General features: G+C 36.6%; 1 protein-coding gene across 1 annotated transcript in view; it reads left to right on the forward strand.

Moving 5' to 3' along the window:
• Window positions 1–13,544, forward strand: part of C9 (complement C9) — an 83,400-nt gene that overhangs the window by 43,542 nt on the left and 26,314 nt on the right. The window contains exons 6-7 of the mRNA XM_003810967.6: window positions 6,890–7,144; window positions 11,508–11,748. Coding sequence (XP_003811015.1) covers window positions 6,890–7,144; window positions 11,508–11,748 — 496 coding nt within the window. The remainder of the gene's footprint in view (window positions 1–6,889; window positions 7,145–11,507; window positions 11,749–13,544) is intronic.

The raw sequence follows: 13,544 nt of genomic DNA on the forward strand, positions 1-13,544 counted from the left end.
TGCTCATATAACATGGTGTGGTATTTGCATATACCCTATGCTCAGCCTCCAGTATAATTTAAATCGTCTCTAGATTACTTAGAATACCTAAGTGATGTAAGTGCTATTTAAATAGTTGTTATACTGTAATGTTTAGAAGATAATGACAAGGGAAATAGTTTGTACATGTTCAGTACAGATGCAACCATTGCAGGCCCAACTACATTTTTGATCCAATGATGGTTGAATCCACGGATGCAAAACCTGCAGATATGAAGAGCCAACAGTAATGTCTCCTCTTTCATTTCTGATTTTATTTGAGTTTTCTCATTTCTTCCTGAGTTAGCCTAGCTAAAGGTTTGTTCATTTTGTTTCTTTTTTAAAAAACAAACTCTTGGTTTTGTTGGCCTTTTCTGTTGTTTTTCTACTACCTATTTTATTTATTTCTGCTCTGATCTTTATTATTCTCTTACTTCAATTGACTTTAGTTTAGTAAGCTTAGTTTGCCCTTCAGTTTTTAGTTCCTTAAGATGTAACAATAGATTATTTGAGAAATTCTTTTTTGATGTAAGCATTTATTACTATAAACTTTTCTGTTAGAACTGCTTCTGCTGCATCCCATAAGTTTTGGAATGTTTTCATTTTTATTTATTTTAAGATATTTTTAAACTTTTAATCTCTTCATTGACTTGTTTACTGTTCAGGAACATGTTAATTTTTCCATATTTGTGAATTTCCCAAAATTTCTCCTGTTATTGATTTCCAGCTTCATACCATTGTGATCAAAAGAGATCCTTAATATTATTTTAATATTCTTAAAATGTTTAAGACTTGTTTTATGGCCTAATATACGATCTGTCCATGAGAATGTTCCATGTGTGCTTGATAAAAACATGTATTATGTTACTTTGGATGGAATGTTCTGTGTATATTTGTTAGGTCCATTTGGACTAAAGAGTAGTTCAGTTCCAATGTTTCCTTAATAATTTTCTCTCCAGATGACCTGTCTATTGCTGAACGTGGAGTATTGAGAAGTCCCCTACTATTTTATTACAGTTTGTCTCTCCTTTCAGATCTATTAACATTTACTTTATACATTTAGGTGCTCTGATGTTGGGTATCTAGAAATTTAAATATCCTCTGGCAAAATTGACCCCTTCATTATTATATAGTGATTTTCTTTGTCCCTTCTTGCAGTTTTTAACAAGTCAAAATTTTATCTGGTATGTTTAGCTATCCCTGCTCTATTTTGGCACTTAAAGGTGAAGTGAGTCTCATAGGCAGCATATATAATAGTTGGGACCTGCTTTTTAATCCATTTAGCTACTCTGCGTCTCTTGATTGAGTACATTTAAGATAATTATCGGTAGGTAAGGACTTACCACTGCCATTTTTTTCATTGTTTTCTGGTTGTTTTGTATGTTCTTTCTGGTTATTTCTTTCTCTCTTGCTATCTTCCTTTGTGATTAGATAATTTTCTGTACTGATATGCTTTAATTCTTTGCTTTTATGTTTTCTGTGTCTATTATAGGTGTTTGCTTTGTGGTTTTCATGAGTTATCATGCAGCTTACATAAAATATCTATAGTTATAACAGGCTATTTTAAACTGTTAGCAACATAAATTCAATCACATTTTTAAAACTTCTACACTTTTCCTCCCCACATTTTGTTTTTGATGTCACAATTAACATCTTTTTATATTGTGTATTCCTTAACTATTATAGCTATTATTATTTCTAATAGTGTGGTCTTTTAATTTTCATACTACAGATATACTTGATTTGTACATCATCAATATGGTATTCAGAGTATTCTGAATTTGACTATGTACTTAATTTTACCAGTGAATTTTATAATTTCATAAATTTTTTATGTTATGAATTATCATTCTTTTCTTTCAACTTGAAGAACTCCCTTTAGCATTTCTTATAGGAAGGTCTAGAGGTAATGAACTTCCACAGCTTTTGTGTCTCTGGGAAATTTTTTATTCCTTCATCATTTATGAAGGTCAGAATTGCCAAGTATACTATTCTTGATTGGCAGTTTAATTTTCTTTCAGTACTCTTGAATATATCATCTCACTCTCTCCTGGATTCAAGGCTTTTGCTGAAAAATCTGCTAGTAATTTTATGTGAGCTCCCTCATATGTGACGAGTTGTTCTTCTCTTGTTTTCAAAATTCTCCTTATTGTATGACTTTTGAGTTTGATTATAATATGTCTAAGTGAAGATCTCTTCATATATAGTCTATTTGGGGTTCTTTGGGATTCATGGACCTGGGTGCTCCTTTTTTTTCTCCACTTCGGGGAAACTTGCTGTCATTATTTCTTTAAATAAGCTTTCTACACTTTTGTGTTTCTCTCTTCCTTCTGGGGCACCATAATACATATACTGGTTCACTTGATGGTGCCCCATGGTTCCCACAGGACTTCTTCACTATTTCTTTTTTATTTTTTGTTTTTCTGATTGGTAATTTCAAATGAACTGTCTTTGAGCTCATGATTCTTTCTTCTGTGTGATAGAATCTGCTATTGAATCTCACTATGAAATTTTTCAGCTCTGTTCTTTAACTCCCTAATTATGTTGTTTAGCTCCCTAAATTTGGTTGTTTGTGTTTTTTTATGCTTTCTTTCTCTCTATTGAACTTCTTATTTTGTTCATGTATTTTTTTCCTGATTTCATCTAGTCTTCTGTCTGTATTCTCATGTAGCTCACTGAGCTTCTTTAAGCTGATTATTTTGAATTCATTATAAGGCAGTTTGTAAATTTCCACTTCTTTAGGGTCAGTTACCAGTGCTTTATTTTGTTCCTTTGGTGATGCCATGTTTCCCTGATTATGTGTGATCTTTGTGACCATGCATATCTATGCCTTTGAAGAAGTAAGCATTTATTCCATTCCTTAAAGACTAACTTCAGCAGGGATAACCCTTCATTAATCAGTGTGTCCAGAGATTCTGGGCAAGTCATCTGGCATGGTCCACAAGCAGGCTTGATGCTGGAGTCCTTGGGTAGACGTGATTGGTTCCTTGGTTCACTGGGGAAGGCCTGGAACTTGGGTCTGCTGGAATGAGCCTGGTGCCTGTATCCATAGAGGTCAACCTAGCACTGGAGTCTACAGAAGTGGGCCTGGATCCTGGGTCCAGTGGGTCCACTGGATCTTGAGGCTGTAAGGACCATCCTGGAGGCTGAATTCATGAAGGTTGGCCTGGAGCCTGGGGCCAATAGGGCTGGCTTTGCACTAGGATGGCCCTAGAGGCTGGATCCCTGGTCTCGCACCTGATTTTAGGATTTGCAGTGGCCATTCTGGCACTGGGTGAAACTGGAGCCTGAGTCTGTAGTGACCAGCCTTTGAGACTGAGTCTCAGGTGCTGGCCTGGTGCTTGAGGTCATGGAAGCTGGCCTGAAGCTGAGGTGTACGGGTGCTGACCTGGCATTGGGTTATAGCTGGAGTCTTAGTCTGCAAGTAAAATCCTGAGTCTAGGGCTACAGGGACCAGCCTCATTCTGGGCCTGTCTAAAGCCTGAGTTGAGGCTGGAAACTTTGTCTGTGAAACTGGCCTCGGGCCTGAGGCCATGGAGGCTGGCCTGGCACTGGTTAAGCCTGGACCCTATATCTATAGGGTGCTGGGATGTAACTAGAGTCAAAGGCTGAAGTTTTATTTAATAAGTAATTATAAAAGAAGTGGTTTTCATTTTATTTTGTTTTAAAAGAGGAGCCATAAAAGCTTGTAGCAAAAATAATTGTTAGTCTGTTATATCAGGAGGGGCTTTCCTAAAGAAGTGATGTTTCAGGTAAGACTTGAAATAGGAGTGGGAATTAATCAACCTGAGGCCTATGTTTTGTGTGTATGTGTGAAAGGGAGTGTGTGTGATGTCTGTGCTATGGGAGGGTTGGGGGGAAAGAGTAAGAGAACATTCTAGAAAGTAAAAGCAGCATAAAAGGGACTTATGGTAAGAACAGCATGGGTTGTGGAACAGCTGGATGGCTGACACACAGTTAGGGAGAGATTGACTAGAAATAAATCTAGTTTAGACTATATTAAAGTCATTAGAAATACATTAGAAAGATCTAAGTAGGGAAGTGGCAATGGATAGTTTGCTTTTCCCTGTTATGCTAGGCAGTTTCTTCAACATGTCTTGTTTTAAAGATAACTATATACATTTCAGTCTTTTCATGAGACAGTAATAACTTTAGGTTTCTCATGCAGAACAACCACTCAATACTAAATCCAGTCCATGACACTGTCTGAACATACAGGTGTCCCCTTCCCAGACAAGAGTTATACCTAATTCAGAAGATTTCTGAAAAGGGAACTGAACCACTGATTTAACAAGTCTCTCACTGACAACAACCTGACAATAGCCAAGTTGGCAAAAAAAAAAAAAAAAAGTTCTAATTGAAATCTTAGTGTTGAAGGAATATACCTCAAAATAGTAAGAGCTATATATGAAAAACCCACAGCCAATATCACCCTGAATGGGCAAAAGTTGGAAGCATTCTCCTTGAAAACCAGCACAAGACAAGGATGCTCTCTCTGATGACTCCTATTCAACATAGTATTGGAAATTCTGGCCAGTGTAATCAGGCAGGGGAAAGAAATAAAGGGTATTCAAATACGAAGAGAGAAAGTCAAATTATCTTTGTTTGCAGATGACATGATCCTATATTTAGAAAACCCCATTGTCTCAGCCCAGAGGCTTCTTAAGCTTATAAGCTACTTCAGCAAAGTCTCAGGATGCAAAATTAATGGGCAAAAATTGCTACCATTCCTATATACCAACAACAGGCAAGCAGAGAACCAAATCATAAATTAACTCCCATTCACGATTGCTAAAAAAAAAAAAACCCATAAAATACCTAGGAATACAGCTAACAAAGCAAGTGAAGGACCTCTTCAAGAACTACAAACTACTGCTCAAGGAAATCAGAGAGGACATAAGCAAATGGAAAAACATTTCATGCTCACAGACAGGAAGAATCAATATTGTGAAAATGGCCATACTGCCCAAAGTAATTTATAGATTCAATGCTATTACCATTAAACTACCACTGACATTGTTCATGGAATTAGAAAAAAAAACTATTTTAAAATTCATGTGGAAACAAAAAAGAGCCTATATAGCCAAGATAATTCTAAGCAAAAAGAACAGAGCTGGAGGCATCACACTGCCTGACTTCGAACTATAGTACAAGGCTACAGTAATCAAAATAGCATGGTACTGGTGCAAAAACAGACACATAGACCAATGGAACACAATAGAGAACTCAGAAATAAGACTGCACACCTACAACCATCTAATCTTCAACAACTCTGACAAAAACAAGCAATGGGAAAAGGATTCCCTATTTAATAAATAGTGCTGGGAGAACTGGCTAGCCATATGCAGACAATTGAAACTGGACCCCTTTGTTACATGTTATACAAAAATTAACTCAAGATGGACTAAAGACTTATATGTAAAACCAAAAGCTATAGAAATCCTAGAAGAAAATCTGGGCAATACCATTCAGGACACAGGCATGGGCAAGGATTTCATAAAATGCCAAAGCAATTGCAATAAAAACAAAAATTGACAAACGGGATCCAGTTAAACTAAAGAGCTTCTGCACGGCAAAAGAAACTACCATCAGAGTGAACAGGCAACCTATATAATAGGTGAAAATTTTTGCAATCTATCCATCTGACAAAGATCCAATATCCAGAGTCTATGAGGAACTTAAACAAATTTACAGGAAAAAAACAAATGACCCCATTAAAAAGTGGGCAAAGGATATGAACAGACACTTCTCAAAAGAAGACATTCATGTGGCCAACAAACATATGAAGAAAAGCTTAACATCACTGATCATTAGAGAAATGCAAATCAAAACCACAATGAGATACCATCTCAAACCAGTCAGAATGACAATTATTAAAAAGTCAAAAACAACAGATGTTGGCAAGGTTACAGAGGAAAAGGAACGCTTTTACAGTGTTGGTGGGAGTGTAAATTGGTTCAACTATCGTGGAAGAGAGTGTGCCAATTCTTCAAAGATCTAGAAGCAGAAATACCATTTGATCCAGCAATCCCAATACTGAGTATATATCCAAAAGAATAGAAATCATTCTATTATAAAGATACATGCATGCATATGTTCATTGCAGCACTATCCACAATAACAAAGACTTGGAATCAACCCAAAAGCCCATCAATGATAGAGTGGATAAAGAAAATGTGGTACATATACACCATGGAATACTATGCAGCCATAAAAAGGAACGAGATCACGTCCTTTGCAGGGACTTGGATGGAGCTGGAAGCCATTATCATCAGCAAATTAACATAGGAACAGAAAACCAAACACCTCATGTTCTCACTTGTAAGTGGGAGCTGAATGGTCAGAACACATGGACACATTAGGGAAAAAACACTCACTGGGGCCTGTTGGGGGTAGGGGTGACAGAGCATCAGGAGGAATAGCTAATGGATACTGGACTTTATACCTAGGTGATGGGTTGATCTGTGCAGCAAACCACCATAGCACATGTTTACCTATGTAGCAAACCTGCACATCCTGCACATGTACCCCAGAACTTAAAATAAGTTGAAAAAAAAGTTTGCTATACTATAAGTCCTTCGTATGCATTATCTCACTGAATTTTTATAAGAACCTTTGTGCTAGGTATGATGAATATCCCTGTTTTATAGACTAAGAATCATACTAAGCACACAGAGATTATTGCATAATCACTTCAAAGTGACAGAGTCTGTATTTGAACCCCAGGAATCTGACTCCATCACTTTTGCTCTTAACTCCTTTGTTCTACTGCCTTTCAAAGAATTGTTTGATTTCTCTTTGGTTCTGTTCTGCTTGTTTTTCCTTTTGTTTCGTATCTTGTTTTTAACAACACTTTTTAATTCTCTTTTAGACCAAAGGCGAGAAAAATCTCAGAACTGAACATTACGAAGAACAAATTGAAGCATTTAAAAGTATCATCCAAGAGAAGACATCAAATTTTAATGCAGCTATATCTCTAAAATTTACACCCACTGAAACAAATAAAGCTGAACAATGTTGTGAGGAAACAGCCTCCTCAATTTCTTTACATGGCAAGGGTAGTTTTCGGTTTTCATATTCCAAAAATGAAACTTACCAACTATTTTTGTCATATTCTTCAAAGAAGGTAAGACCAAACAGTTAATATAGGAATATAATGGAAAGGTTCCAAACTACCCAGACTCTTTATTTTAAGTATTTTGAGCAAATAGAAATCATAAAAAGGAAAAGAAACATGGATCAAATTCTCAAATATGTAGCTAGCACGTCAGAAAGAATACTAACTGGAGAAAAGTCTGATAGAATCTTTGGCAGTGGTAAATGAATAATATGTTTGGTGGTAGTGAGCAGAAAATGCGTATTAAGAATTTACAGCATTTTTTGACTGAGATTGTGGTAATATACCATTCAATTTATATGATCGTCAGAATTTTAATGAAGAATTATACTGAAGAATTCTGGTAATTCATTGCAATGCCTTACCTAGAATGATCACAGTTTATTAACTACAAACTGTGTCTCTAAAGAAATGATGCTATGAAATTATACACATGCACATAAAATTGGTCTGATTATTTTGTAATCATACGTTTGAGACTTTGAAAATGTGATTTTTAAAATATTTGAACCAGATTTTGAAGTTTGTTCTACCACTCTTGGAATAAATATAAAATATACTCTCTGTAATCAGCATGACGCCAGTAAAATGCTCATTCTTCCTTTTCTGATACCACAGTCACTTATTTAGACAAGCTTCTCCCACATTAACAATAATAATTCACTCTTAGCACTTATATGATGCCTAACTATGTAATTGTTTTGTATGGGTCTGTACATTACCTCTCTATTTACATGCATACCCACTCAAGTGTACAGGTGGAAAACTCTTTAAATCATTCAACAAATATTTAATTGTGACCTATCTGATGAAAATTTGTGTCCTCGTGGAGTTGAAAACTCCACAGAAAGAGACAGCCAAAAATAATACATATAATAGCAAAAAAGAAGTAATATGGTATTTAGAAAGTATTAAGTTCTGTGGGATACAAGGAAAATTAGAGTAACATGAAGGCAAGCAGGGATGCCTGTAGGTGGCATGATTAAAAAGGAAGCTCAGGCTCAGCTTCATGGAGATGAGAAGTAACCAAAGCTTTGGAGGAGAGGAGATAGCCAAAGAGTAAGATTTCAGATTATTTATCTGACGGAAGGAACTGTTAGAGAAGTCTCTAATGTAGGAAAAACCTGGTGTGATAAAAGTTAGTCAAATTGAATCAGAAGGATAAAAAGTTAGAAAAGTTACCTTGAATCAGATCATGAAGAACTTAAAAGTCCACTCAGTGTGGCTTTTTTTCTGAGTGACATGGGAGGTCACTTGAGGGTTTTTAATTTTAATTTAATTTAATTTAATTTAATTTATTTATTTTGAGATAGATTTTTGCTCTTGTTGCCCAGGCTGCAGTACAATGGTGTGATCTTGGCCCACCGCAACTTCTGCCTCCCAGGTAAAAGCAATTCTCCTGCCTCAGCCTCCCGAGTAGCTGGGATTACAGGCATGCACCACCACACCTGGCTAATTTTGTATTTTTAGTAGAAATGGGGTTTCTCCATGTTTGTCAGGCTGGTCTCGAACTACCAACCTCAGGTGATCTGCCCGCCTCGGCCTCCCAAAGTGCTGGGATTACAGGTGTGAACCACCACGCCCAGCCTACTTGAGGGTTTTTAATAGAAGATTGACATTCCCTATTATATTTTAAATGATTACTCAAGGTATTTTGTCAAGAAGAGATCATAGGTGCTAACAGCCAAAGCAAGGAGTCTTGCTAAAAATTACTGAAGGAATCCAGGTGAGACATGATGGTAGTTCAGATAGGACAATTATAGAGTCAAACATAAGTCCAAGGTTTTTGGCCTGAGCAACTTGAAAAATGGAGTTGCTGATGGAGAAAGCTTCAGATAGAGCAGATTTGGAGAGGGAGACCAGTAATTAAATTTTAGTTAGGTTAAGTTTGAGGTGTTTATTAGACATCCAATTGACAATGCCAAGTAGGAGTTGGTGTTTTGAGGCTGGAGTTTGGGAAAAAGACCTGGAATTGAGCTATACATTGACTTGTTGACTTAGTCATGGGGTCACTAACAGAGTTAGTGTACATAGAAAATAGAATACAATCAAATACCAAACTTCCTGAATTTCAATAGAAAACAAGTAAAAGAAACCAAAAAGTGCCCAAGAACTTTGCTACTTAGAGTGTGGTCTATGGAACAGCAGCATCAGCATTGCTGGGAGGCTAGAATCTTAGACTGTGCTCCAGAATTGCATTTTACCTGACTCAGTATTGCATTTTAACAGGATTCTCTAGGTGGTTTGTTCACATTTTATAGTTTGAGAAGCACTGGCCTAGAAGACAAGAAAATAATCTCTATTAAGAAGAAGAGAGTGATGAACTGTGTCAATTGTGCTAACATGTCAAAGAAGATGAGGGCTAAGAAGATGAGGGCTAAGAAGTGATCATAGGCTTTAGGATTATGAAAGTCATTGGAGACCTTGATAAGAGACATTTTGTTGGAGTAGTGAGGTCAGAAGCATGAATAATTTAGATTTAAGAAAAACAGGGAAGGGGAGAATTCAAAATATACAGTATAGAAAACTGAATAAATTTTGCTTCTAGTGAGGGCAAAGAAATGGGTAGTGGCTGGTCAGGCAAGCGAGGCCAAGGGAAATTTTTTGTTGCTTTAAGATAGAAGAAACAACTGCATATTTGGATGATAATGAGCTAAGAGCTACCTTTGAAGTAAATTGACCCAAAGAACATCACATGTCTTTCTTACCCCAAATCCCAAGGTATACCTCCCAGTTTTAGCAAAACTGAAAAGAAATCCAAATATGTTTTGAATAAAGCATATTTGAGAATTCTTGTGCAAGTCAGGAGATGAAGAGCTCATATGACCTATAACATACAGGCTAAGATTTTTATTAAAGACTGGATCACCCACTGTCACCTAAAGTTAAATCATGATGACAACAATGTGCTTTAAGAACACAGACAGTTTGGTATGATATTCATATACCGCAAGATATACCTTTGAAAAGAAATAAAATATTTTAAACTCCCACATAATCATCATATGTTAACCACAGCTGTTAGGAGACCCTCAAAAGATCCATTTGCAAAACTGTGGGTGTCAATTGTAGTTTAGTTTTCATCAGGACAAGCTATGGCATTGAATCACACAGTTCACTGCCCTAGTTTTCCCCGGGAAAGGTAAGCCATCAGCCCTGGCCCTGGAAACATTTAACTGTTGAGTTGCTTAGGCTGACTTGAGTTCCACGTCTCAAAATATTGTCTGTCCTGTCTCTATCATTAAAAATTGAGAGGGTGGACTGAAAGGGACAAGGAGACCTGAGATCTAGGTTTTTAGTACCAATGCTGTCAAGTATTATTCATATGTTTTGGGACAAATAACTTGATATCTTTAAATTAGTTTTCTCATCTGCATAATAGCAAGATTGGGCTTTATTGATAATGTCTCCATTTCCTTCCACTGTTGTTTTTAAAACAACTTAGTGAGGTATAATTTCATAAAATAAAATGCAAAGATTTTAAGTGTATAGTTTCATGAGTTTTGATAATTATGTACATTAGAGTAGCCACCTCCTTTAGCAAGAGAATATTTTAAATGTTTTAACATAGAAGACACAGCAGCATATTTAGATGGAAATTATTTAAGATCTATGTTTAAAATACATTGAGTTAAAGAACATCACACCAAGAAAATTCCATCATGAAGAGACACTCAGGCTTCTTACCCCAAGAAAAATTCCTTATGCCCTTTTCCGTTCCCTACCACCTAAGAGGTGACCACTGACCAGATTTATCTGACCACAGCTTAGTTTTGCCTAGTCTAGAACTTCATATAAATGGAATTATATAGGATATACTCCTCTATGTCTGATTTCTTTTACTCAGTATAATATTTTTGAGATTTATTTATGTCGATACATGTATCAGTAGTTTTATTTTCCTTTTTATTGATGATTAGTATTCCATTGTATTAATATGCTATGGTTGTTTATTGATTCCTCTCTTGATGGACATTTGAGATGTTTTCAATTTTAAGCTATTCTGACTAATGCTGCCATGAAATTCTTATACAGATACTTTTGTGAACAAAATTTTTATTAGGTAAATATGTAGGAGTGGAATTGGTGGCTGGTCATAAGCAAATGTGTGCTTAACACTATGGGAAAGTGCCACACAGTTCTTCAAAGTGGCTATCTAATTTTACCAGTAATGTAGGAGAGTTTTAGTCACTGCACATTCTCATCAGTAGTTGATAGTATTTTACATTTAGCCCTTCTGGTGGATTAGAGTGGTATCTCATGGTCACTGCTAAAACATTTAGTGCCTATGGAAGTTCTAAATTTCATAAATTTTCATTTGAAATGGTGGATAAAACACATGTTTCTCTTCTTCATCTGCTCTACAACACAGGAAAAAATGTTTCTGCATGTGAAAGGAGAAATTCATCTGGGAAGATTTGTAATGAGAAATCGCGATGTTGTGCTCACAACAACTTTTGTGGATGATATAAAAGCTTTGCCAACTACTTATGAAAAGGGAGAATATTTTGCCTTTTTGGAAACCTATGGAACCCACTACAGTAGCTCTGGGTCTCTAGGAGGAATCTATGAACTAATATATGTTTTGGATAAAGCTTCCATGAACCGGAAAGGTATGCCTAGAAATAGAGCTCTGACTTCAAATACTGTTTTGACCAAACATTATTTTGTTCACCAACCTGTTTCAATGGTTAAAGTCTTAAGAATACAAAGCCCTGTAACCTGCTCCCTTGAGAGGACTCTCTTCCTGCCCTTTGGCACCTAAAACCCTGTTAAATAGCAAATTGACTTCCATCTCAAATAAGCTGACTTGGGCATATTCTACTCAACAGTAGCACTGAGAGATGGATTCATTGTATTGCAGCTTCACATCTATTAGAAGGTGGTACTTTTAGTGAAATACTAAACAAAAGGTGAAAGAAAGTACAGACATAATTTGTATAACCTACTTCTTAATCAATAGACTAATTCAATTTCTATATCACAGTTATCTTCCAGAGTATACTTCAATATTGGAGGGAAAATATTGTTCTAAATTTTCTTTTAGAGGGAAAAGAAGAAGCAGCGTTATCATATAAATCTAACATCTTAAAGCAAGGGTGGAAAATTAGTTTTACCTTATGTGATGACACTTCTCATTATATGGTGGTGGTTGAATTGGGCTCATGTTTAGTAGGTTTCTGGTCATGGGGAAATCATGGGGGAAAGGGCCATGATTAATTATCAATGTCTGTCATAGGTAGAAGATAGGCCTACTGATACATAGTTATCAGCCTGGCCTAAAGGGTTCGTCTAAGTCTTTTAAGAAAAAAGTAAATGCAAAGTGACTATATTAATAAGTTGTAATCATTCATGTTGTGCGTAATTATGGCTAGTTATAATATTCCTTAAGGAGGTGATGGATGCCAGGATGCCTCCTCTCTGCCCTTGTAACTATAGGTGTGTCTCTTAGGGAGGAAAGCGTTGCTAAAAACCACTTCAATGGCTTTTACGGGGTCAGTGTCAAGGTATCAGGTGTTAAGTGAAGGGTGGAATGTAACTGTGACGTAAAAGCCTGATATTCTCCCCAAGGTCAGTAAATACTTTATGGATAACAAAACGTGACATAGCCAGAACCAGCTGGTCTTGATGCCTCAGTCTTGTTTTGAGCAGAGAGAAGCTTTCCCAGTGGGGAGTGGAATGTAATGTTACTTAGCTTACACTTTCACAGGGCTATATCCACAGCATAGTGAAGTTGCTGTGAGCTCCACCTGGAAGCTATATTGATGGAGATATCACATAAGGGAGGGGTACAAGAGGACACAGGTCTTGAGTAACTTGAAAATGAGAAGAGAAAGGCTTATGAGTGGTGATCAAAACACAAAGAAATCTTCAGACTAGGAGTTGCTTTGATGAAAAAGCTCCATAGGAAGAGATCTTTAATCCTGAATAACTCAGAAGCTACTTACCTTCTGGCCTTAATAGACAAGGATCATCAGGTCAATTCTAGTGACTTTGAAGAGGAAATGCTCTTTCTCACTTCTCCAGTGCCAATATCTGAGAACCAAGCCATGTCCTCCACCTCAATTTAAGATGTCTGGACATGAGTGTCCACTGCTAAGGCAGAGAATCTGAGCCCTTTAGGGTCACCCAGGTTATTTTTCACCCTCATCTTCAGAAGCAGAGTTCTCACACTTCTTAAGGATAAGGTTAGAAATCTAGAATTACGGATTTCTAGTATTGTCTTCGATTTTTATCCTCTCTCTTCCCTTCCCATGGGAAATGCCACCTGATAATTTCTAAGTTCTCACTAATTGTGGGTGCATGAGAAATATTTGATAGGCGAATAAACGCCTAAATGCCCCCAGATGTCTACCCCTGATACTCCTTGTAGAACCCCGTGATTAACCTCATTTCATTTTTTCTTTCC

This window comes from Pan paniscus, chromosome 4 (assembly GCF_029289425.2).
Source record: "Pan paniscus chromosome 4, NHGRI_mPanPan1-v2.0_pri, whole genome shotgun sequence".
NCBI lineage: Eukaryota > Metazoa > Chordata > Mammalia > Primates > Hominidae > Pan > Pan paniscus.